At 39.1% G+C, this 25,523-nt stretch overlaps 1 protein-coding gene across 2 annotated transcripts in view; it reads right to left on the bottom strand.

Annotated features, from left to right (window-relative positions):
• Window positions 1-309: 309 nt before the first annotated feature.
• The window catches only part of LOC145997473 (terminal nucleotidyltransferase 5C), a 135,649-nt gene continuing 110,435 nt past the window's right edge, over window positions 310-25,523 (bottom strand). For both annotated transcript variants that reach the window (XM_083134555.1, XM_083134556.1), the window contains exon 2: window positions 310-4,268. In XM_083134555.1, the coding sequence (XP_082990681.1) occupies window positions 3,033-4,268 (1,236 nt within the window). In that variant the 3' untranslated portion in view covers window positions 310-3,032. The remainder of the gene's footprint in view (window positions 4,269-25,523) is intronic.

The raw sequence follows: 25,523 nt of genomic DNA on the forward strand, positions 1-25,523 counted from the left end.
TGCTGATGTTCATAAAACCTCTAGTGCAAGTTTTATTCATACATGATGCAACAACTATTGGAATTGGAGTGTTTCTACTTCATTGCACTAGAGAAACAATAGCTGACTAGATTTGCCAGCACTAGAAACCAACTTTAATCTATCTATATCTCTAGTAGGACCAAGTATAATCAAAATTGTCCCATCTCAGAATGGAGAGCATAATTTCATAAATACATGGAAATTTCAGTACATCAGCAAAATCACAAAATATAGAACCTGTACAAATGTTATGATTATACCATGATATACTGAACATAAACCACAAAATTTGTGTAGTGTACATCTTTATTTCTCGTTTTGTTGGCATTATAATGCTTTTATATTGATGATGGGCATGTCAAAAATAATTAAAATAAATCACAACAGCGCCCTTATACACAGTTTCATTCAAAATAGACAGCATTCGTATTTCTTAAATTGCATTTTTTCTCAGTAATGTACATGAGATATTGTAAATTAACTGAAAAAAAGAGCTCCCTTTATTTTTACACAATTAAGTATCCTGAGACACCAGCAGGTGTGGACTATACAAATGCTCTTTTCTTCACTTAAAAAATAATTCACAGGAAGCCTGTCTTTGGAAGATACAAAAAACTATTTTTCTCTTAACACAAGGACATCACTTGTACAGCCTTTTTTTTAGTGAGATGAGAATCGGCCATCGCCTAGTTAACGCATGATGCTGCCATTCAGTTGAAAAACACATGAACAGCATTCCCACAACCAAAATCATGAAAAACATTAACATGTACACACATTGGAAGATCTGTTTTTCCCTATTTTTATATATTTTTTTAAATGAATAGTTGATTTTCTCCAAATTCTTTGGACATATTTACTATGAGAACCATTCACAAAATGATTTGACCAATCAACATAGTGAGATCCAGTATTTCTACAGCACTCATTGTAAAAAAGAAAAAAACGGGACGTTATACTACACACACATCCCCTTACATCAGAAATAAGCTCAAACTTTTTTTTTTACTTACAATATTGCATAAATGCCTATCTTAACTGCAGATAAATATAGAAATTGATTGCTTTAAAAATCCAAATAGGCTACAGCTGAATGAGTAACATCACAGACAAGCGTAAGGGAGGCAACAAAAAATATGTAAAATGCAATTATTTATGAGGAGTTTTTTATGCGAAGGTTATCCCTTACTTCCACCCTAATTATGTGAAAACTGTAATAAAACAATCGTAATGCTAGAAGACAGCTTAGTAGCCGTCATAGGAAAAAAAAATCTCGAGGACATTAATCAGACAATAAGACAAAAATAACATACTGCAACCAAGTAAACGCTAGCTTTACTAAGATGTCAGAACACCTGTCAAAGGCTATGTTTTTTTTCACGTGAAAAATCCACAGTACATGGAAATTAATATGCACCACAATTTATTTTTTCTTCTGGCGATTAGTGTTTCCAATCTGAACTGTCACCAAATCATAAAAATATATATATATATTGAAGACCAGTCCAATCTTTGAAGGACCACATTTGCCATGGAGTTCAACGTGCCTCTGCAATGTGTCTTGGGGACTAGAGAATACATCAAATTAACAAAGACGACACTCGGGAAGTTGACTTTCGAAAATGTTGCGCACCATGTCAGATTGCGGAAAAGATGGAAAGGGCTTCTGTTGCAGCCCGCACTCTTTCAATCACCTGTCACGAGTGGCGCAGTGGTTCCCAACTTCCGAGTGCTTGGTTACCCCGCGATTCCGCGCCTAGGTTCACAAATCTCTGGAGCAAATTTACAAAAATATTTAGTCTTGGGGATGGGGGATAATTTTTCAGTGATCGTTGCCTACTTTATATAAAACCTATGGCTATAACAGAGGCACGCACAACACATGATATTACTGATCTATGCCTAATTATTATGTTTCATATTCACTAGTTCTGTGGTACGCCAATATAACACTGATATGCCATTGGCAAAACACTGAAGTTTACTGCATGCTAAAAACAACATGTACACAACCGCCTAAAGACACAAACATAGGCTCTGCATTGAAATGTGTACATGCACGCCAGGCCAAAACATGTTTCCCTCCCTGCTGGAAAATCCATCAAGCAGGTCTGGCAGAGGGCCAAGTGTAGTACCATCTCGAACAGCCATATTTGTTTTTTTTCTTCACCATGCTTTCCAGACAGAATTTGCTTTCAGACCAGCCACATGGGAAGAGTGTCATATGGAAAGGCTGAAGAGAATAATGAACAGTACTTCGATGCAGCTTTTAAATGCCATAATTTGTTTTTAATGCAGAAAAAGCTAAACACAGTTCCCCCTACATAAAAACATGACACTAACATGCAGACACACTACTCTAAAGTAAATCACAAAAAAACAAGGGCACGCACATTGATAATTTAGCTGGTGACAGTTCAGATTGGTTCATGAAAAATATATTCTATACTTCACAGCCTCACAATGTCAAATACGGAATGGTTTTTGCAATTTAACACATGCTTGAATCAAAATGGCGTAGAGTATTTGACGACAGATACATAACATTTAGTCCTTCCAGTTGTCGGATCTTGCACATTGTCCAACTACATCTGCACGTTATTGAAACAGGTACGAGGTTGCTAGCACGCGCACGCGACACGCGACACACTCACGTACACACATACAGTATATAATATACATATTGCAGTTATTACCATGTCAATTTCATCACTTGATAGCGGCTTCAATTTTCAAGACAAAAATAAACTAAATACTCTGACTTTTTTTTTTCAAATGGACACTGGTTCAATTATGGCATCGGAGGGTTGCAGTCAAAATCTGTCCTGGCATCTTGCATTGCGGTGACAGACTGCACCAAAGTGTACATCACTTATGCACCTTTCATCTTACTCATTCTTTCGTGTCTTGTTCTTCAAGACAAGAGCCGAGCTGGTGCCTTATGTAGTCCATCTTTCTCTGGTGCGGTTCTTGGTATATCTTCGGGAGGGAGGAGAGTGGCGCAGGAGAGATCATGAGCAGGCCATCCAGTTGCATGTGCATGGGTAGCAAGTGTGTGTGGGTATGACTGAGGCGTAGTAGAATCCACCGGTGTAGACGACAGCTCCACCTGGACACGTGGTGACAGACACATCGTACGCCTGGGCTGACTGTTTGGCCAATGCGCGTTGCTGTTCTTGGCAGTACACTTGGCATGCTAAATCCTCTATCAGATTCAACGTCTGCCGCCTCTCGTGACCCATTAAGCATACCGTGGACTCTTCTACTACACTGTGAAGGAGCATCAGGTAGTTGTACTTTAGGGACTCGTCGGAGCCGACAAAGTGATTCCACAGGTAATTGTCAAGCTTGCTTCTCTGCTGGTTGATGTCCGGGAAGTCTATGAAGAACCGGGAGCACATGTAACGTTCCAGGGTCTTGATTTCTTCCACGCATGCCGGTTTGTAGTTCTTCACCAACAGGTTACAGTACTTGAGCAAACCACCACCTCGGATTTCCTCAGGGTGCCGCGTGGCTATCAACTTTTTGTGCAAGTGGTACAGGGCCTCATGGAAGTCACCGTACACTGACTCGCCGACAACCGTAGGGTAGAAGTTCTCACTGATCGATAGTTCACTGCACTCGTAGAAGAGCAAGAGAGAGTCCAAGATGACTTGGAAGGAGTCCACTGAGAACTCGAACTGACGACGCATCGTGTCCACAAACTTAAGCTCCACGTTCTTCCCTCGGTGATTCCCGAGGGAGATCAGGGACCACCGATCCCCGTCGTTCACTTTCACCATCTTGCTCACGTACGCTTCCTTCAGGCTGCACGTCGATATCCTCTTTCGGCTCACTCCTTCCGGGAGAAGATCATAGAGGGAACCAAGCACCGCGGCCTTCACCCTGTCGTAGTTCCGCTGACCGCTCAGCTCGACGGCAAAAATCAGGTCCAAGTCGTTGTAAGATTGGGACTCTACGGCCAGAACATGGCTCGCGGCGCCACCGTTCAGTCTGATGTCCTTGACTTTCATGTCGTCGTTCTCCAACTTGGAGCGCACCACTGTTACCAGGTCTCGCAGCCGGATCTCGAGGGTCGGGAAGTTCCCTCGTCCGTGGATGGAGACGACGTCGTTAAGAACTGTGTTCAGGCGACGAACCTGCTCGAAGCTGAGCACTGCCAGTCGCTGATTGTCACTCTGCACCCGATCCAACGATTCCATGTTGATGCGGTGACGGGATGCCTCGCTCACTTCCAGAGATCCGCACTGCAAGGAAAAGGAGAAGAACTTTAGAAAACATCCAACAGGACACTTCAGTCGTCTGCATATATAAAGTAGACAAATTGTTCAAGTAGACAAATTGTTCAACACCATTTTCACAGACTTCTCATTTACAGCCTCTTTTTTCTGACTGACTGAGATGGAAGAGAGACAATTCTTAGCTCAGTAATGAACAACTTGTGTACCATCATTTTTGCACCAACTTTTACTCAAAAAAGCAAACAGTACTATGTTCTAAATAATAAACATTGACAAAATACCGTATTAGATTTACCCACTGACTGTTTTTAATTCCACGGGGGTAGATGCGTTTCCTTGTTCAGGAGTCTTAATATCCTATGCGCTTTCGTTGCAAAAACAAACCACAGTGTTTGAGAACAACAATATCCTCCAACACCCAAGATTATGTCTATGCAATCATGTATTTTGTGGACTGTGTTACAAAACAATGTTTGAGGAAATCACAGTTTACAACTTGGCCCACAAAGGAATGCATGGAATTAAAAACTGGCACAATGGTCCAATATTATTATACATGAATTAAAAAACCAGACTTCCATGACAATGATTATCACTGCGATTAACATAGTTTCTGAAAAGCGTCGCTAAATAATTTTAAACAATACAAAAATGGATGATAATGATGTGGGGCGATTCGAAGGGTGTTAATACTAAGAGTGTATTTGGACATCATTATTGAACTAGTCGCAGAAATCCTATTTGCACATGTAACAGTAGTTCACTGCACTAAAATACTAGAGAAGTAGCATAGAGTGGAGGAAACAAAATGAAATAGAATCATACTTAATGATACGTAAAAAGTAGTGTCAACATCGTAACCTTAATATACATAAGCCAACACGTACAATAAGTTTTCTTCGAATTTTCGGTCAAACCATTTCTTATCGGATGGAAAAGGCTAGCAAATTAAGAAGTTACAAAACTAGATCCCAGACAGTCAATGCAGAGTCCCATGCCATTTTCCAAATAATCTGTTCCACATCGATGCGATCTAGGATCCAGTTAACTGGTTTGTGTGTAAGTGTAAGTACACTTGTATCATCAGCAAACAGGGCAGCATTTGCTATAGGACAGTTTTGAGGTGGGTCATTTATGTAACCCGTGGTTCTACAGCCTGTAAGGGCCTTGGCCTGTCTCCCGACTGCCAGTCTCCTTCCCACAATCCTACATAGAGGTGCGGAGAGCTTCAACCAGTAATGGAGTGACGTGGGATCAGCACGTCGAACCCCCAGCCGTTACAGGAGATATCCGTGACCGGGTTACGTTACTCCCTCGTAGCCAGGCCAGGATTTCCCAATAGGCCTCATAGGCCCGGGCCTATGGGCGGCACGATTGTTTTAAATGTATAACTTAACAATACATAGGATTCGAATGACAATCTAGTTGTATTGTAAATATAAGTTAACGAAGAATATTACTTAAGAAAGAAAGGCTAGCAGGGCTCGGAACTAGTTTACTAATTTGTTGTTTTAATTACAGACGTTGTTGTTTCGAATGTACAGTATTGTGCTGAGCCGGGTCGGCAATTGCGGCAAGAACATGGAGCCTGCCGCTTGCTTTTGAAAGACAACACCGGCTTGGCTGCGTTCCAGGAACGCCGTTCCTTGTTACTGCCGGCATTGACCGCATATCAAAAGCATGCAATTCGTGTTGAATTGTTGAGAATTAAACTGTGGGCGCAAGCATTATTAAAGGGGTTTCTCATTGTACTTTTCTGTTAGTTGCTCGAGGTTATTCAAGAAGTAAGTGGTGTGTCTCGTCTCGCGTGTGTCAGTGTCCGACGTGCGTTTGTTGGGGGTAAGTTTAAAACATCATTACGCTCATTATGAGCGATCAAAGAGTAAGACTCAGTGACTCACAATACAAAGAGAAAAGCAGAGAAAGATTAAAAGCAGGAAGCATTTCTGAAGAAGGTTCCGAAAATCAGTTTTATATTTTTTGTATAATGGTATATACCATCACTTAAATAAACTAAAAATAAAAGTCCTCTGAAAAACAAGGTAAATGTTAAAATTAATTTATATAATTCACAACATATCGCTTTGTTGCATTCTTTGTATGTAACTATCATTTAATTAATACTGCATGCCGTTAATAGTAACTGCAACAAATCTTCATTAATTAATTTAAGAGTTATAAATTGTTTCAAATAAGGCAACCATTAAAATTAAACCATTAATGCATTTACGATGCAATGCAAAACTTGGGAAACCTGCTGACAAAAATATTGGGGATGCATTCTTGTCTGTACACAAGGGGATGAAAAAGGGAAGCGGGAATATTCTGTGGGGTGTAACCCCCTTAAATCTGGGGTGTTTGGAAAAAGACAAGCCACAAACTTCTATTTTATGTTGCTGTCATTTCATTTAAGTCTCACTGAATTAAATAAAATATTGCAAGTATAATTTTATGGTGGGCATGTGTAAAAATCCTAACCAGTGATGATCCAATATTTGTACAGTCTCGAATGTGTTCAGAATAAAAGTTGTTATCCCAGCGCACTACGACGCCAAGGGGTCCCTGGTTGGAATCCAGGCCTGAGCACGAGTGTCTTGTGTGTCCTATCATCAATTTCATCATATCACTCATCTTCGTGATGAGCTGAAAGATCAGGAAATAAAATATAAAAACCAAATAAAAATAAAACTTTCTTCTGTAAAATTGACATTTTTGACGAGTGCTTTTCCCGAACAATTTGGAAGAAACATTTAATAATGTATATTTGGGCTGAAAGAGCACTTTTGCAGTTTACTTTCTTCTTAGGGAGAGACGATGGCGCCAGCAATCTCAACTTTCCTAACTTGCTGGAACTTAACTACAAAGTACAGTGGGATTACGAGTATACAGTGTGAGAAAGTTTAGTACTTATGATTATTTAGGATTATTATGGTCTAAAATCCACCATAATATGCAATTTGTAGCGCCATATCTGTACGCCTTCATGGCGTGGTGCAAAGCACAGGGGAGCACTTTACTTCTTTGTTCTATTGTATTCCAAATATAACATTTTCCCGATATTTTTCTAATTTCTTTCTAGTTCTCCATGTGAGACCCGAGTTGCAGTGTACAGTAGGCTGCATAAGTATTACCAAGCAATTTGTCCATAGCCATGCACTTTGTTTTATTCAGAGAGCTTCAAGAATTGAAAAAAACGCAACCTATTTCTTAAAAAACCACTTATGCTGCAGGGGAAGTATTAATGAACATAGTCATGGGCAATTTGCCGAACAACACTTGTGAATAGCACTGTAGAATGACCACTCCATGCAAACTTTCAAATGTACATGAGCCTATTGTCAGCCAACAAAGCCCTTGTACAGTCACGAACGTTTCTGGCTTGTAATGATCTCATTGAAAGTCAATGGAGGTAGCAGGAACCCACAAATGTTCTTGATTGTACCTAGAAAAGAACTTCTATTGAGAAGAGGAGAAAATTTAATCCACTGCGGAAACAGACTACTGTCAAAGAAAGTTCCCTACATCTTGAAATAGTAAAAATACGATGAAAATAGCGGACAAAATTGTGAAAATATGATCTATGAAGCACCTTTCTTTTCCATATGTATGCCTATGCAGATTGCACGAATATTCTGAATTGAGAAAAAAAAGAAGTACTCGTTATAGACTGCCCTGCCACCTACTGGAAATTAAAAATAATGGGAGTGCATCCAAACAAAGAACATTTCCAAATAGGCGATACATTTGCAGATGAAAGAGCATTATTCAGTCATTGCGCTGGTTCAACGTGAAAGGTTACAAGCTATTGGCTCGTTCTCAAACGACATGTGTTACTAGACACTTCCGTGTCTGAAATCTGCCTGACAATTACAATTTACACGGAAGAAGTGCTTTCTTTTCGGATTATTTTGTCCCAAATCAAATTCTCCATAAACTGAATTGCAACCGTGCGTAAGATCACGACAGCACAGCGCTGCGTCCACGAAAATCCGGAAAGAGTTAATTCAAAAGCATCATCTTCACGATACCAGCCGCGTGACGTAATTATGTACATACGTCAGCTTTTAAGAATTCCATTGAACCAAATTTTTCAAGGACAAAGACCCAACCAGGAAAGATGCTTGTGGGACAAAATTTCCACGCCTTCCATACGCATAATTTGAAAACAGTGCAATGTTGCCAGTTCATGGAAGATTTAACATTCCAGAAATGTACATAGATCAAATTGTCCACATGGCTGACTTAAGGGGAACTTTAAATTGTTGCTTGACTAAGTTTGAAAGCTGGCACACAAATTTAGGTTGCTGGAAAATCACACATACTCCCTCAACACCCCTAAAAATTCTAATGACCCAATTTCTGGTCATATTGGATCCAAATATACTCACACATTAACTTACACCACCCTTGATGGAAAATTCTAAATCAACTATTGAAGTGTCGTGTGATTTTCACGCATTAAAACAAAATTAAGTGCATCTAAGGTGGACAGGTTGACAAAAAAAATAGAGAAAAAATATTCTAAATATGTCAAATACAAATGCATTCCTCTATCAAACTCGGGAGAAATTTTCACAAATACCGGATTTACGGTAAAGACACGGGACATGAAATTTTCATGTATATTGTTCCCAACAATGTAATTCAAGTTACAAAGGAAAAACAATGTAGTTACATAAAAGTCAGAACTAGCTATACTTAGAGAGCTGGATGAATCTCTTCAAATTGTGTGGGCTACAAGTACATATGAAGTACAATTTTGCATAAATACACTTAGTGGCGGCGATTGGGTTCCAGAACGGAGGGGCGGCGGGGGCGGCAAGGAGGGTTTAATTTTCCTTGGTACATAAGGTTTAGCATACTGCTGGGGCAAAAGTGGCAAAAAGTTCCCCACATTTATATAAAATCGTGCGCGAGTAGCAGAAAGACATTTGGACATTTGCCATCACTAGAGAGCGGAAGTTGATGACCTAAAAATATAGGTATATGACCTATAGAATGTTCTAAAAAAATGGGAAAAAATTACTTTAAAAAATGCATAAAATGACCATTAAATTTGTTAGTTTCAGGTTAAAAATTGAAATGAAAAGGAAAAACAAAATGCAGAGGCACCAAATGATACCACATGCACATTCAATTAAAATCTGCAACGAGGATTTCCAATGGAAACGACCGAATAATTTTAAAACAATTTAATGAAAAAGTCTCGTACACTGAATTGGTGTACAGTAGAGTCAGCATCATCGAAATTGAACCCTGAACGAACGGAGGAACGTGCTCTTTCACAGATCAGTTCAAATTCAGTTTGCAAAATGATTCCCGTCGCACGTTCATCTCAAAACCTCGATCACTATTTAATCCAAGGAATATCGTGGAAATGTATCAGGTTGGTCGAGATGGAATATTGGTATGGGAAGACATCATGCTCAATGGACGTACGGAGCTACACGTCTCTGCTGGAGGTACTCTTACTGCCGAAAGGCACAGAAACGAGGTAGTTATAAAAATTATAATAATATTTTTCACTTTAATTATTAACAGAAAATGCCATTGGAAAAATCTGATAATCGAACTATAAATCGGGATATGGACAGTATATCCATGTGCAGAACCTCCAAGCCGGCCATCTTGGACTTCGGACGTCATGTATGGTTTCAGACAAATTGTATTACGAGTGCATGCTTCAAAATGAAAGCATCCTCCATGCACATGTATTACCTTCGTGTAAAACCCCAACAAACTGACAAATGGTCAAAATTACTCCTAAAGGAGTTAAGGAGATTTGGTCGTTTTCATTTGTTAATGTCTTCAGAGGCAGCCATCTTGGATGTATGTCGTCACACAGGCAATACGCCACAATAGTAAGCATCAACAAAATATCACAGGCAGTAAATTTCCCCCTTTATATTCCAGAATATCTAGTACAGTGTAAAATATGCATAGAATCCTTGTAGAAAAGGGCACGAAATAGTTTCACTAGATTTATCTATTTGACCCAATAAGAGCTTCAAGAATTAAAAGAAAACCCAAAACAAGCTGTTGACACTTCTGCACCAGCATACATAAAGATCCATCGCTTCAAAACACAGGATGTAAGAGAAAAATTAATGAAAATAGGCGTGGACAATTTGCACGGTAATACTCATGGATCCCACTGTACTGTACGAACAGTTCTTTATTTGGTCAGTTTTGGCTCTGAACAGCACTGCAAAATAAAGCTATTTTGTTTATTGGATATTATTGTCAAGGTAAGAGTTTAAATAATTCAAGAACAAGCATTCTTTACCAAGCTTAATATTTTTCTAAGTCATGTTGATTTACATGCGATATGCAACATACAATCTTGCACGTATTAATTACTCACTACATGAGTAATATTAGTTTTCTATGCCATATTTACAAAAACACATCTTTTCACTGATTAGTGTAATAATTGTGAATACAATTAGATTATTCTGCAAAATATATTTACTTATAGAAACATTACGAGTGTCTAAAATAGTTTGTCGTATTTAGGGGGCAAATTTTAACAATTTATTGGGAATCCATTCACCCCTTGACTGAAATACCACTTGCGATTACCAACCCAGTGATTACACGTTATGGTATCAGCTCGCGAGCCCCCCCCCCCCAAGATGAATATCCCCAATTGATGCTAAAATTTTTACTTCAATTACAGTCACATCCCCACCGTCGCGATCAACCCGGCAGAAAACCGACGTTAAATAATAAAATCTCAACTCGTGTGTGAAGGAAGTGCTAGATAAACTATAAACATATTTTAAAATATATTATTTACAATATCATGAAATTTACTTTTGTCGCCACCTCAAATTCCTGAACCCCACTGCGTCTCAGAAAATTTTAACATAGTTGCATATTACAATAAAATGTAACATTACAATAGAAACATTTACCGGGGAGGATTATCCACCCCCTTCCCCTACCCAGTTACGAGCTTTATGTCAAATCTTGCCCAGTCGGTGCTATTGTTAGAACAATAGTGTACAATTAAAAGGTACACTTCCGATTTCGAGCATATTCTTTCAACGAACATTTTTTAAATTTTACTCTACAGTATTCAATATTACAACAAATTTTAGAACAAACGATCTACATTACGAACACTTGCCATGTAACAAAGTAAATTAGCTATTATCTAGTGTTATTCTGAGCTAATTTAGTACCTGCACCTGAGACAACCTGGCAACACTTCTACAATGACCCTTCCTGAACGTTATAAGCTCTGTATCACAATCTTAAGAAATTGGCAGTTGTAAAACTATCTCAGAATAAGCACATTTTGAAATACGATATTTATCCACAACAGAAAAAACAAGACTTTGAACCTTCTTAGGGATACAACCGAAGCTTACTTTTCAAGTATTTTTAAAAGTATGCAAGCTGTCCAAAATCGACAAAACATATCCAGTTACACTAACGTTTGCATATGACGACACAAGATGAGGGAACGTGTAGTTAAAAACTGAAAGAAAACCAAGTGAACGACTGCAGATTGCTGGTATGCAATTCTTGCTAAACCGAGTGAAAGGGAAATTCTTTTCTGTATGTCAAGTGTCGAAACTGAATTCCATCAGCAGACACGTTTTAAAAATAAAGAAGCAGTTTGAAGATATGCACAAGAGTAAGCAAGTGTGCCTGTGAATATATTCATGAATTGCGCTGCTGTCTACCAGATCATAACGCTTACGATTCCTCCTAGGCAAAACAGAACTATTTGCTACTGTTGACATTGACCGGTGCAGCACAGCTACGAGATCTTTGATCAAATCTAGAGTAAAGTATTCTTTGTGCCTATTCACTCATGAGGTTTTGAGGAGAAAATGCGAGAATATACAATATGTAATGCACAATGCATGGCCAAAGTTAATTTAATTTACACTGTTAATCACTCCATTGCATTGCATAAATAAAAAAACGACCGTAGGCGCGTGCACGAGGGTACTCGAGCACCCCCTAATGTGCCCCAAAAGAAATAATGTATCAACTACCATTAAAATAATGAAAATTATGTCAGTTATTTTAAAAAGGTAAGGCGTTTGCGTTTAAGTTTCATTTGAGACAGTCCGCTCTCCTCAAAACAATGTGATATTGTTAAAGCAATAATCAGTAATCACGTAGTCAAGTTTCGCTTTATAAATCGCACAGCCTCGATAACTAATGCAACCTTCTTCGTCTCGAGGCTTATATTGACATTTATACACAACCACACTAACCGAAATGTTGTATCCTTACAAATCGAACATTGCAAAACCCCTACCTGACATTCTGATTTTAAACTTCCACATGGGCTGGGTAATGCAAGTACGACGGGAACGCAAGCGGACAAGTGACCAGCTCTCCCCAAGGTCAACGTGCAACTTTCAGGTAGCTGTGTTATGTCATCAAAAGTAGGCGGGGAAGCAGCCACAAGCAAGCGGAACGGTGAATCAACTAGCCCCTACAAGTGTTCTTAGAGACCGCACATTCAATTGTCTTACACACGCAGATGTCAATACTCAAGTGTAAAACATCCATCAAGTAATTTTCCAAGCGCTGTGCGATAAAATCTTAAAAAAGGACTTTGCTACACTGAAAGCTTTTCTAACATTAAAAATGTCAAGAACAAGTGCAGAAAATCGGTTATAAGTTACGTTCAGCTTAAGGTTACCATTGACCTTCAACGTGCAAGGGCTAGATTCCTTGAACGTGTAATTCCGTAATTTATGAGAATCTGTACATAGAAAAAACTGATATGTTTGAATTATTTGAAGAACGAAACACGTTTACATAAGTTTTGATAAATGCACACGAAAAAAATTTGCTTCTGGTGCACAAACATTCTTTACCTCTTATTGAAACAAACATTTAGTTAGGATAAACTATTCCTTGGTTATTACAAACAATCATTTCTGTGTACGCACCAAACGTAAGATAGAGTACAAAAAATGAAGAGAGTCGTTTACAATATGCAATACGATGACCACCTGATGAGTGATTGAACTCAATATCTCTGCTGAAGATTCTGGATCCGTATCCTGGCAAAGTATTGTCGTGATAACGTTGCGCTTCTTACTTTCGTTTCACCTTATCGTGGTCGCGATTAAACCTGAAAGTATTTTCTTTAAAGAAGCGACGATAGATAATCGTAACATCTACACATAAGCAAAGTTTGTCTCTTTAGTTATTTAGGCCAATCAATGACTGAGGACTGATGATTCTATGAAATTGACCAAAGGATACAAAATAAACTATATATGTCCAGGCTCTTTACGGCTGAAACTAGGTGTTAAGTTACTTAACAGTGGCGCAAGACAACGTTGTCAGAGTTGTTTACAGTCACTTCATGACCAGACAGCTAATCGGGACTAGATGCACAGTCTCAAGTGTTACACACACAGAACCCAAATGTGTGTCAAGTGCCAGTGTGCATCAAAACACACAGAAATGCATCGAAGGGACTTATCAGAGGTTTCCCGTGAAGCACCAACATGCAACAACCATTATTTAATGCATTTTGTATCCAGTGGGTATCCGCTTGGAATCTAACAAGATTCCTGATTAGAAAGAAACCTGTGTAGGACTGACTAGGTATGATACGAACAAACTATTCTCTTACATTTTTTAAATTCTAATAGAATTTATCAATATTTGAAAACTCGAGCAATTCTTAATCATTGGCCACGTAATTTCAAAATTTATTTAAATAGGGATTGTGCAAAATATGAATATAGCTATCCTGAGCAAGTACTGCATGGAAAGGCTTGCCTCGCGACGATGAAGATTATGAATATTCACAAAAGACCTGATTGACCTGGGTTTTGATCTATTTTACTTCGCATTTTTGCCACCGCGAAATTGAGGATGAAATGCAACAAGATAAAACTGACAATCATACAAGCCCTACAGAGAATTAGATGAGTCAAGACGCCATACCCTCGTTAGTCTGCTAAAGCTGTCCAAGTCGTACTACGTTCAGGTTACGTTGGTATTTGTGGGCTCAACCCCAACAAACCAACGCGCTCGTACCTACATGCCCTGAGAGATTTACATTACGAAATATTTGTTTGCTTACAATAAGGTCATAATTTTGGCTAAATACTAATACAACTTTATACTATAAACACTATTTTTATAGTCTCGGACTAACAATGTTCTTGAGGCTTGGGTTGGGTTGGGTTCTTCTCCACCCAGTATTTCAGCAAATTCGTTGAAGAATTTAGTCCCAAGACCTACGGTGATAGTTTATCAACTATCAACATTAAGCAGGTAGTATGGAAGGTATTTCCTACCTCCTAAGACTTGTAATCGCATATCATAATATGCATCCAGTCACACTGCAAGCAAAGCTATTTTCCAAAACCCTTATTTCAGAGTTTGCACTTTCGTAACACCGAAAGCAAATTGTGAAAACCCGCTCTTGGTAAATTCCCATCACTTAAAAGCAATTTGATTGTGCAAAATCTGCCAGTTTGCTTACCAATCATAATTCTGCTAACATACAACCGAAGGATTCTGCTTGCGGAAGCTACAAGCTATCAGTTCGGCCATGAAAGCAGTAGGGAAAGCAGATGTAGCCTATTGTATGCAAGCGAAGTACAATTCTGATAACCTCGTCTACGTCATTGGATCTCGAAATCTAGTTGCTGTGCAAATTTCGAGATTACGATGCAACTCCAAGTGTTGCTAATCAATAGTTTTCCTTTGTATCAACGTGAAATTTCTGCTACGTAAACCTACACTTGTTTATTAAAGCAGTAATGATAATTTCTACAGTATATTCTAGCATGTATTAAATTTTAACCACGGTTCAGAAGGTATGAACCCACAAGTTAACGTTTTTACATAAAAATTGCACGAAACATTTTGTTACAAAATCTTAGAGCCTCTGATGTCAAGTTGAGCTTTATGTTTTCTGATGGTGCTGCCATCTACCGAGTAAAGATGTAATAAAATTAACGTATTAACGTATAGGCTGATCCAAATTTCTTGCAAGCGAAAACAAAATTAGCTAAAAGAATCTCCAGATGGCAGCACGATACAGCTAAGCGAGCCCAGGTACAGTTGTCCAGAGCAGAAAATTTGTTGTTCAAGTACGGGTGAATTCGACAAATTCCCAAAACAATACCTCAATACAAGCTGCAAGCTTGAATTTTGTTCTAATGACAAATTCATTCATTCCTTTATTTAGAACCCAACAGATTTTATGCCGTTTTTGTCCATAACAATACACACAAAATTTACACAATTGTTTGACATTACAAGAAAGAAGACAACATTTGTTTAAACCAAGGTAACTGTTCCGATTGTTATGATTTTCTTTCAAATTCTCCTAGCAGGAAGACTAATTATTGTAGAATTTTGGCAATCATTGTCACACGACATTTGAACCATCCTTAAAGTAACGAGCACTGTTTAAATTTCGAAAAAAGTTATGTTGGGGAAAACAAAGTCAAAATTACGTTAGGCAAGCATGCGCGCTTCCCATGCACAATGTATTATCCGTTGACAAGCGACCTAGTTGACTAGTGGGAATCGGAACCTTAATAGAATATATTTAGGGGCTTCATTATAATGCTAAGAAAACCAAACCTGACCTACCTAACCTAAATACGAAAGCATATATTGAACAAAATCATAAGCAATCGCCAAAACTCCGCAGTGTGTGCTAACAGAAGTTAATCGAACCATATTCAAATTGCATTCCTAGCATGATGAAATCGCAATAAAACCAAAGGAATTGGGCCACTTTGTCTAATCACGAACACCCATGCCGGGAATCAAAACAGATCTTTTAAGACGAAGCAAAAAATTAATTTGGAGAGCAAATACTATATACAACATAATTTAACTTAAAAATCCAATAAAAATGAGAAAATATTTAAAACGTCCAAGAAATAAAGAAAAACAGAGCAATGTATTACAGTTTTTTTACGTTACTGTCTACCGTCAGAGACATGATAATTACGTATGCAACGTGAACATGCCATTTGTTCTCTTCACGTGTGGAAATTAAAACTCGCCCATACCACAGCTAGATCAAAATGATAAAACAGAGTTGAATTTTAAGTCTACTTTGTGCACAGATAGGCTAATCGGAACTGGACCTACAGTTTAAAGTTAAATCCGAACCACTATGTGCTTCCACCGGGGCCTCTTTATTGCAATGCAATAGCGTAATCACTACGGCATCCGGTAGGCCCCTCAAAATGATATACGCGGTTTCAACTTCACTTACGTCAGTTTAGTTGGAACTCAATGATACGATAGGACATGGCTGTGTCTATAGATGGCGTTCTTGCAACATCATATGCACGTGTGTGGTAAAAATTTACTATTCCACAAACACATGTAACCTCTTTGTTTAGTCATTTTTAAAATTCGTACCTATCTGCTTCGCGGAACATTCTTTAAGGTGTGTTCACGTTTTTTTGATTAGAGTAATTTCAATTTTTCACATTACGAGTACTTCTTTCTTTTAGTTTTTTCGCTTCCGTAAGACACAATATGGCTCGTACACCTTCGTAGATCATCGCGCGTCATGCTTGTGTTTTGTAGATTTTCATTGGGTATGCAGTGTTTCCAACCTTAACCCAAAAATACAAACCGTTAAAATGCGTTGAACCTCTGACGATAGGCCAAGACACATTACGTAAGGTTAGGTTAGACAAACATACTTAAAATTCGTGAACTAGTTAGGTTAGGCAAACAGTTAAAATTCGTATAATGTTAACTATGTTTGCCTTAATTAACCTTACGTAATGTTTATTGGGGATACCGTGAATGGTTCAACGGATTTTAATGATGTTGGTATTTTTGGTTGAAAACACAGGTTGGAAACATTGCATACCCCATGAATATCGACAAAAGAAGCACGACGCGCGATGATCTACGAAGGTGTATGCGCCAAAGGCTATTGTGCGTCGGACAATTATTTTTCAACAAATACCTGAATTTCCGCTATGATACATTCCCACATGACACATTCACCCCTTCCAGATGTTAGACAATGCTACAGGAACTTATTACCGCAAGTAGTTCCTTCTGTAAAAATGAAGAAATCTGTTTGTGGAATAGTACATTTTTACCAAAACCTCTCCAGTAAAAATTACGTTACTAGAACATTTGCTTCCTGCACGGTATCCACTCGTACGTACCCAGTCAAATAATAGTTGCGTGCAATGGGGATATATTGCTAAGTCAACGTTTAATGTGACCGTGACACGTAAACTAGTTATCAGAATCAAATCTTGTTCGAAGAGCTCCAAGTCATTGTTTACAAGAAACGCAAACAACTCTCCGACACTTACATCCGTTTAAGATTATAAAGACGAAAATGGAAGCTGACAAAACCGCCAAACTTCCTCATTATCCCCGCACCCATCTGACTTTGTATTCTCAGCAACCAACAATATTGTGCATTATACATTACGAGTTCTGATATACTTGGCTCTCTGAAATTGTAATTCAGGCAAGAAAATATGGTACAAACGGACTTTATGAAGTAAGGCTCATCGTAAGATCTCCACTATATTTTCATAACTGATCAAAAAACTACAACTGTGTTAAAGATACAAAATTACTGTCACTATCCCTCCACTTTTCAAAAATGTACTCTCAAAGATTGTAGAACTGACGCTTCGTTATGCACAAGGGCCCCTTTCAGTCTATTCCCTTGTATTATTTCAATCTGAAAATTTACCGAAAATTTGCCCCACATGAATTGCTGAAAGACTAGCCAAGAATAGAATCTACCAGCTACCTGCTGATCGAAAAGACGACGTCCGCGATCCCCTACGAAAGTGGTACTTGGATGAAAAGCATTATCAGCTTTTTAACACATCTGTCTTTTCATCCAGTATCTCTCAGTCAAATGAAACTTTTCTTTAACGTAAGTTGCAACCGCAGAAGAATTAAAGCATGATACCCAATTTATACAGCTACTACTTACTCACCGCGGCATACTACCACGTAATACAACCTCCAGGTAACAGTTCTCAAGTAAGAATCGAATCGGAAAGCGAAGGAAAGTACGATTTAAACCAACTGTACTGGAAAACGTGCCGTGTCCCATACGACTGGTTATGCGGCCACCTGTTAACAACGTCTGGAAGTTTCCAGCTGTCTCGCTCGGCCCTGAACTAGCACAGAAAAGGCTTCGGAACAAAATCGCGTTAAATGCAACAGTATTGACTTACCAGTCTGCCACGCTTAACAGCCACATCGCACTGGGTATATCACACACACACATACGTTCCCCCTCTCAGATTATAAGAACAAAAAATGGCATATTTCTAGAGCAAACTTCACCCGCAATACGCTAAAATGTCCACAACAAACTTTTTATCACTTACATGGATTAAAATATTATATCACAGATGCACAGCAATATATTATGGCCCCACACTGGTTTCCTTCCTCGAAAACTCACTGACACTGATGTTACGGTGAACCAGCTGTCACCAATGACAGCTGCACTAGAGAAACCCCGGCCAGCTCTGCGGATTCACGACTGTTCACTTCCCTCGCCAGATCCCGACTGTCCTGCCCTCTGTTGCCAGGCAACGACGCAGTGCCCCGTCGCTTCCTCACCGAGTGAGTGAAAGGAGTCTCGTGACGTCGTCTACCGTCGGACCAATCGGAGGCCGAGACCGCCGCGCGTCACACGGCGGGAACCAGCTCCTCACGGAACTGAGCGACCTTGCACAGGCCGTGCGGCGAAAGCTGTGACGTCATTTCGCGGGGGCGGACGAATTACATGAACATAAACGAACATACAAAAAAAAAGGGATGATAAAAAAGGGAAGGGGGATGGTAGGGCCAGAAGCCCCATTCCCCGAAAAACGACGCCCACGCGCCGAGTTGAAGCTATCGACCCAGTGCCCTGTGACGTAGTACGGAACGATGTTACAATTTTCTCAACGATAGATGTCGCCCGTAAGCTTTAACCACTTTAACGTTGCCTTGCATTCAACCCAACAATCATCAGTCGTCAGTGCAAATCAGCTTGATTCAAAATTTCCTACACTTTTGAAAGTTTATGTACAAGACAATAGAAGAATCATGCGTTTAAAAATAACAGCCGCTAATAATGAAAATGAACAATAAGAAACGTGTGTACATTAGAAGATATGGTTTATGAATGGGATAATGTAAGTTTTGGCTTGCCTGAGTAGCAAGGTCGAGATATGACGTGTTGGGTCACCCAGAGGGCAGCACTTACTGAACATACGGAAAATGTTTCTGTAATTTTAGGTGTCGGTGTGGCCGATCACGTCAAGTAGTCGACTGGCGATCTTGTGGCCTCATCAATATATGAGGCGTTGCGAATACGAAGGGTGAATTCAACAATCGTAGATTGTGAGGGAAATGAGTTTCAAGTTGTCAGGCACAGTGAGAACTCCATAAAAACGTGGTAAGGGTAGATCGGAAAGTTTCTTGCGTGATTTCCAAACTTTTTTTGTTGAGTTTGCCCCGTGCCTCACAACTTGAAACACATTTTCCTCTAAATGTACTTTTGTTGAGTTCGCCCTTCGTATCCGCAACGCCTCATATGTTCTTCAGTCATATCATTATTTATTCTCATTCATGTGATTAGCCAAAATAACTTTTGAAACCCTAGATAAATGGGCGTAAGGAAGGGTCAAGCAAATAAATTGTTTCAAAGGGGTTAGTGTGTTATGATCTGTAACAACCTCTTTTGAAATTATCACTTTTAAAAATAAAAATTAACGCAAGTTATTGCGACTGAAAATGCAATTACATATGTACAATGTTAAATTTTTGGGGGGCACTTATTTTCCTGGGGCACAACTCCCTTAACCCCCTAAGGACGCCCTTGCCTGGATAATGCTACTGGATAATAAATCTCATTCACAAATTATAAGAGTAACTGGGGAAATTGACTACTACAAAATGGCAGTAATTTTAAACGGTTAGTTTTGTGATTGTGATTTTGTCGCACATTTTGTAGCAAGCAAAATAAAAAAAAAATTGTCTTAGAAAGGCATTTACTGTTCACAAGAAAATATTCATGGGGAAGAGAATGTAATAGAATGCAGATTATATTCTTTATACATTAACATTTTCTTTGCAGATATTTGATCATCGCACAATCTCTACTGGCAGCGCTCTACAAAGGGAGGGGGGGGGGGGGGTCACAAACGATAGAGCTTGCACGGATGTAAGTTCATTCTTCAGCCAGAGAGAAGATGCTTCAGCAGTCCGCGAGAAAAGCACTATAATTATAGGCTCAGAAACTGAACTTGTAAGAAAATAACAAAAACCAGCCGTGTACATAATGAAAAACTGCAGAGTCATGCATTAAACTTGTTGTATTTTATCTCCCGACACATGACTGTTTAGAACCATCAGATTACGGGACTTAGGATAAGAGCAATTCGATTCCTAAGAAATAGTGAAACTGTCACGTGATCCCTGTCCATTCGTAATACTGCTTTGACGTACTCACAACTGTGTTGCACGGAAAACCTGAAGAATTGTGAAACAGCGAACGGAATTATAGTGTAATCCGAGAATAAACATGTTAGGGCTTGTTTCAACTAAACAAGATTTAACAAAAGCTTTCCACACGTCTTTTTCTGCTCAAACATAGCGTAATGGGCGTGGCTAATAAGGGCATCGGGTTAGAATCTGGACAGAGGGACATTTTTCCATTTTTCTGTTCATAATTTCACAAAAAAATAATTGGAAAATTTTAGTTCGTCGCCATACAGTTTTCCGAAAAGAGTATGAAAACTGACTTCGAGAGATCTTGCTGCAATCGTAATATCTATCACAGTTGTGTTTACGTCAAAGATGAAAATAAACTAAAGGATAAGACATTCTATACTAGGGAAAACCAACCTATATCTCCTTTCAGGCTTTGGCGAACACTTCTTGCGCCCAGGGGCCTCGGGGGGCGCCAAGGTTTTGCACAAGACCTTATTTCTGATTACCAGTGGCGGTGATTGGGTTCCAAAACGGGGGGGGAGGACAGTTTAGTTTCCCACAGATGGCACTTAAATTATTCAGTACCTACCAAATGATATAAGAGCAGAAAATATGACAGGGTTAAAAAAAAATTGAAAAACCTATTATTAAATCAGGAATATTATAGTGTTAGTGAATACTTAAATTGTAAATTACAGAAATTTTGTTATTTTTGGGGGCCGAAGTGTACTGAACCCTCCAAATACCAATGTATATGGTTTACATGGAGTAATAAATTCAAATTTGTTTTGAAAAGAAAACCATAAATAAATAACAAAGCCATGATTCTTTATTAGAGGAACGTGAAAAGTAGGGGGAGCATGGCAGAAAGTTGGGGGGGGGGCAAAATATAATCCTCCCCCACCAAGTTATCGGTCACAACTCAAATTTTATCGGTGCGTGTGCAAAAATCAGTGTCATCACCTATAACGACTCCGACAAAATAATGGCACGTGTGTACGTAGTGAGTTTGCAACACGAGGCCGTTGCTTGTAATCCGAAAGCGACAGAATTACTAGGCATTCATTGCTCTTGATAATAAACTAGCGATTTTACTCGTAGGCGCATATACCAAAGACTGAGGCACTTTTCTGTCAAAAGACTGGAGACATTTGAACTCTTGTCAAGGACATCGCGTCTGGCTGGAGCTGGAAGTGGAACGCGACTTTCCAGGGTACTGGAAGCACGGAATGCTCCAGTTAGGAAGCCTCCAGCGAAATGGAATTTGCTTTCTCTCCGCGCTGTCCCCTGAGGCGGCGTATCAGCTGAGACAATCAGTGTTGCCAACCTTAGAAAAAATGCGCTAAGAACTCCATGACTAGAGGGGGTCTTGTTAAAATACATCACTTGTTCAGACATTTCTGGGTTGCAATGGCTTAATTGAAAGTAAATGGGTACACTCCAGAAGTGTGCGTGACTGTACCCTATGCATGTTTGCATTAAGACCACTTTTTTGCTGATAGGTTAAATCAGAACAGGAGTGCTCACAAGGGGAGGGGGGGTGATGGCGCGGACCGCCATTATAATAATATGAAGTTCAACTCGTAAAAAGAGGCGTGCCCAAAGGGGGGTTGATGGGGTCATAACTCTCCTCCCCTTTTGGGCAATTATTCCTTATAAAAAAGGACGTCAAAGTCAGGAATATGGCAAAATGAGGGCTGACTTTAAAAAAAGTATACGTACCACTCTCCCCATTTCGAAATTCCTGGGCACGCCACTGAGTTTTTCACCTCACTCATCGCCTACGACAACAGGCTTACCAATCACAAAAGTTATTATAAAATTATATTGTTCTGCCGCGAAAAATGTTCACCAAATTTGAAATAAAAAAATCGCCTTAAAGAAAAATACTACAGTCGCCTTGTTAACAAGGAGTCCTTGTTCTATCACTCGATGGAGGTTCACTGCACAGTGGTTCGGATCATACTTTGAACTGTAGGCCCACTTTCGAGTAACCTCAACGAGCATAATGTGGAGAAACTTTTTTAACGGGGTTTGCAACACTTGATCGAGAGTAATATCCTTGTGTCAACAGTCGAGCAACGTAAAAACAAGGAAGACTTCAGGAAAGCATTTGTTTTTCTCGAGTAAGAAAGATCTGGTAAGTTACCTTCGGGGGGGAAACAGTACAGTCATTTCCCCCACAGATGGGTGCGGCCTAGCGAGTAATTTTCGTCTTCTTAATTTCAAAACCGTTCGCTGGTTTGTGTCAAGGACGGCAGTTTACACACAAAGAACCCAACCGGTCGGGAAAACAATTGACGGGAGCGATTAAAACAAGGCAATAAAAAGAGCAGCCGCGTGTGAACGTCGGCCGAAACGCTCGTGACTACTGATTCATCACCAGATTTGAAGTTCTGGTCTGGCAACAGCGGCGCTAGTGTCGCGGATGTGGCAAAGCTGAAGCAATGTAACAAATGCAAAATCCTTGCCGTTTTTGTTTTGTTTTTCTTAACCTTTATTTATTCAACCCTTACTTAGGAAAAGTTTAAAATTAGTAATTAAGAAAATATGTATTTAATGAATAATCCCTACCATATGGCCAGTTAAGATGAAAACTGAAGCTGTATTTAACAAGAGAATTAGACGATTTATTTATAAATACATCCTGGACTGCATTTGGCAGAGTATCGAGGCTCTGGCGTCTGGGCATGCAACCAGAGTAATAATCTGTACCAGTGGCGGCCAATAAGGGGGTCAGTTACCCCCCGCCACACACACACACTTTTGCCCCCCCACTATGCTCAAGCCCCCTAGCTTTGGAACCCAATTGCCGCCACTGATCTGTAGGAATTGTTTTTTGTCGTCGACATGTGTTTGTGACAGTCATTTCACACATCTCTTCGTATCACTATTCATCTCCATGGTAGCGATTAGCCAAAAGTGGCAGAAAAGCGAGGTAAAATAAACGAAATCAATCAAGTCATTGTGATAACAAAAATTCTTCACCACAAGTTTAATTTGTTGACTTTTCATTGACCTATTTGTTGATTTCTTTACTTTTCCTTGACTGGTAGACAGCCTGTGAACAACAAGGGCAAACAGAGTTGGTGTAAAACCGGTTGATAGCATATTTTCTTAGGACAAATACACACTCTCTCTCCTTATCTATCAGGGACCACTCAAGATAAAATTTCACCCTGGCGAGGTGATTCCGGCGCCCTCTACTTTCCACCTTATCCCCTTCTAGCCAGGTCCACCTATATACTTTCCACCTTCCTCAAATAAAAAAAAATATATAAAAACATTACGGTTTTAATGACGAAAAGTACTAGCCTTATAAATACTTAAATTGCTAATGTTAAAGTACACGTTTATTGTAGGTATGTGTTTATTTAACACCTACATAATGACTTCAAAATAATAGTAATCTCGTAGCTTAAATTGCTATATGATATATACCTACTCATTGTGTTACGCAAGAAACTTCAACCAATTCTTGTCAACAATAAACGCAACTCTCTTACCCTTAACCGGGCAACCAGTGTCTATCAGACACTGTTGCTTATATTTTTTGTCACACACTGCAAATGATATTTCCTGCGAACATGATATTTTTTGACTTTCTTTCTTTGACTTTGTTTGATAAAGAATGTCAGACGTAATAAAATATTTTCCGTTTCACTTAAGTAAACGGGCAAGCAGTGTCTTGTCGGACACAGTGTACAAACAAAAGTTGTAATATTACTTGATTCATTGATTTAGTTTATTTTACTTCGCGTTTTGTGCCTCTTTGCTAATTTGCGAAGATGGGGATGAGTGATGAAATGGATGAATGGACATACACAAACAACCAAGCCCGAGCGGGATGTGCTAACCACTCGGCAACAGGGTCCGCCGTAATATTACTTAAATATGTATTAACAAATATTTAATAAAAAATAAAGTATTTAATAAGACATGACAAATTTATTATTAACGCTAAAATAGAAAACATGAAAAATATATGAGCAAATAAAATAATTTCCTCACACCGCCTTCCGGCCTAATATGTTCCATATACTATGCTGCAAAAAATGCAATTACGATGATGATGATGATTAATACAAGAATTATGGACATAACAATGATGATTAGGTTAAATATCATGTTACTCGCTTGGTTCCACAGCGATGAAACAAAAATCTCGCATTAGAAGGGCAAGATCCATTTAAAACAATGCAGTGTCCGACAGACACTGCTTGCAGGGACACGTTACAAAAATAGCTTGCCCGGATAAGGGTTAAAACAGCCACGCACCCTCTGATGGCACATAGTGGTTCGGATCCCAATTTAATCTGTAGGTCCAGTCCCAGTTAGCCCTTCTATGCATAAAGTGGACATTAAAGTAAACTCAAACAAATAGTCATTTTTATGTAATAAGGGTCTGGCGCTACTGAAGAGGGTTGGGCACCCCCCCCAGAGCGGCGCCACGCCCTTAAGCCGGCCCTGTCTTTTCTCTCCTATTCCATTTTCTCTCTCGCCCTTTTTCTAGATCAGAACACTCTTGTCTTCATATTTAAGCACGATGTAAAAAGTAAAGAAAAAAACAGCGCACTGACTATATTATCCACGCATCTGGTGGATCGAGTACAGGTGTTCCCGAAAGTTATAATAATAATAATTTTGCAATAAAATTATTTATATTAGTTTATATTATTAATTTAAAATACTATTCAATTATGTGAACGGACCGACACTTACTAAAAAAAAAAAAATTGGTGACGCCTATTCCAGGAAGAGAGAGAAATAAAATAGAAGGAGATGATAAAAGTAGATAGACAAAGAAAG

This window comes from Lepisma saccharinum, chromosome 13 (genome assembly GCF_977018435.1).
Source record: "Lepisma saccharinum chromosome 13, izLepSacc3.1, whole genome shotgun sequence".
NCBI lineage: Eukaryota > Metazoa > Arthropoda > Insecta > Zygentoma > Lepismatidae > Lepisma > Lepisma saccharinum.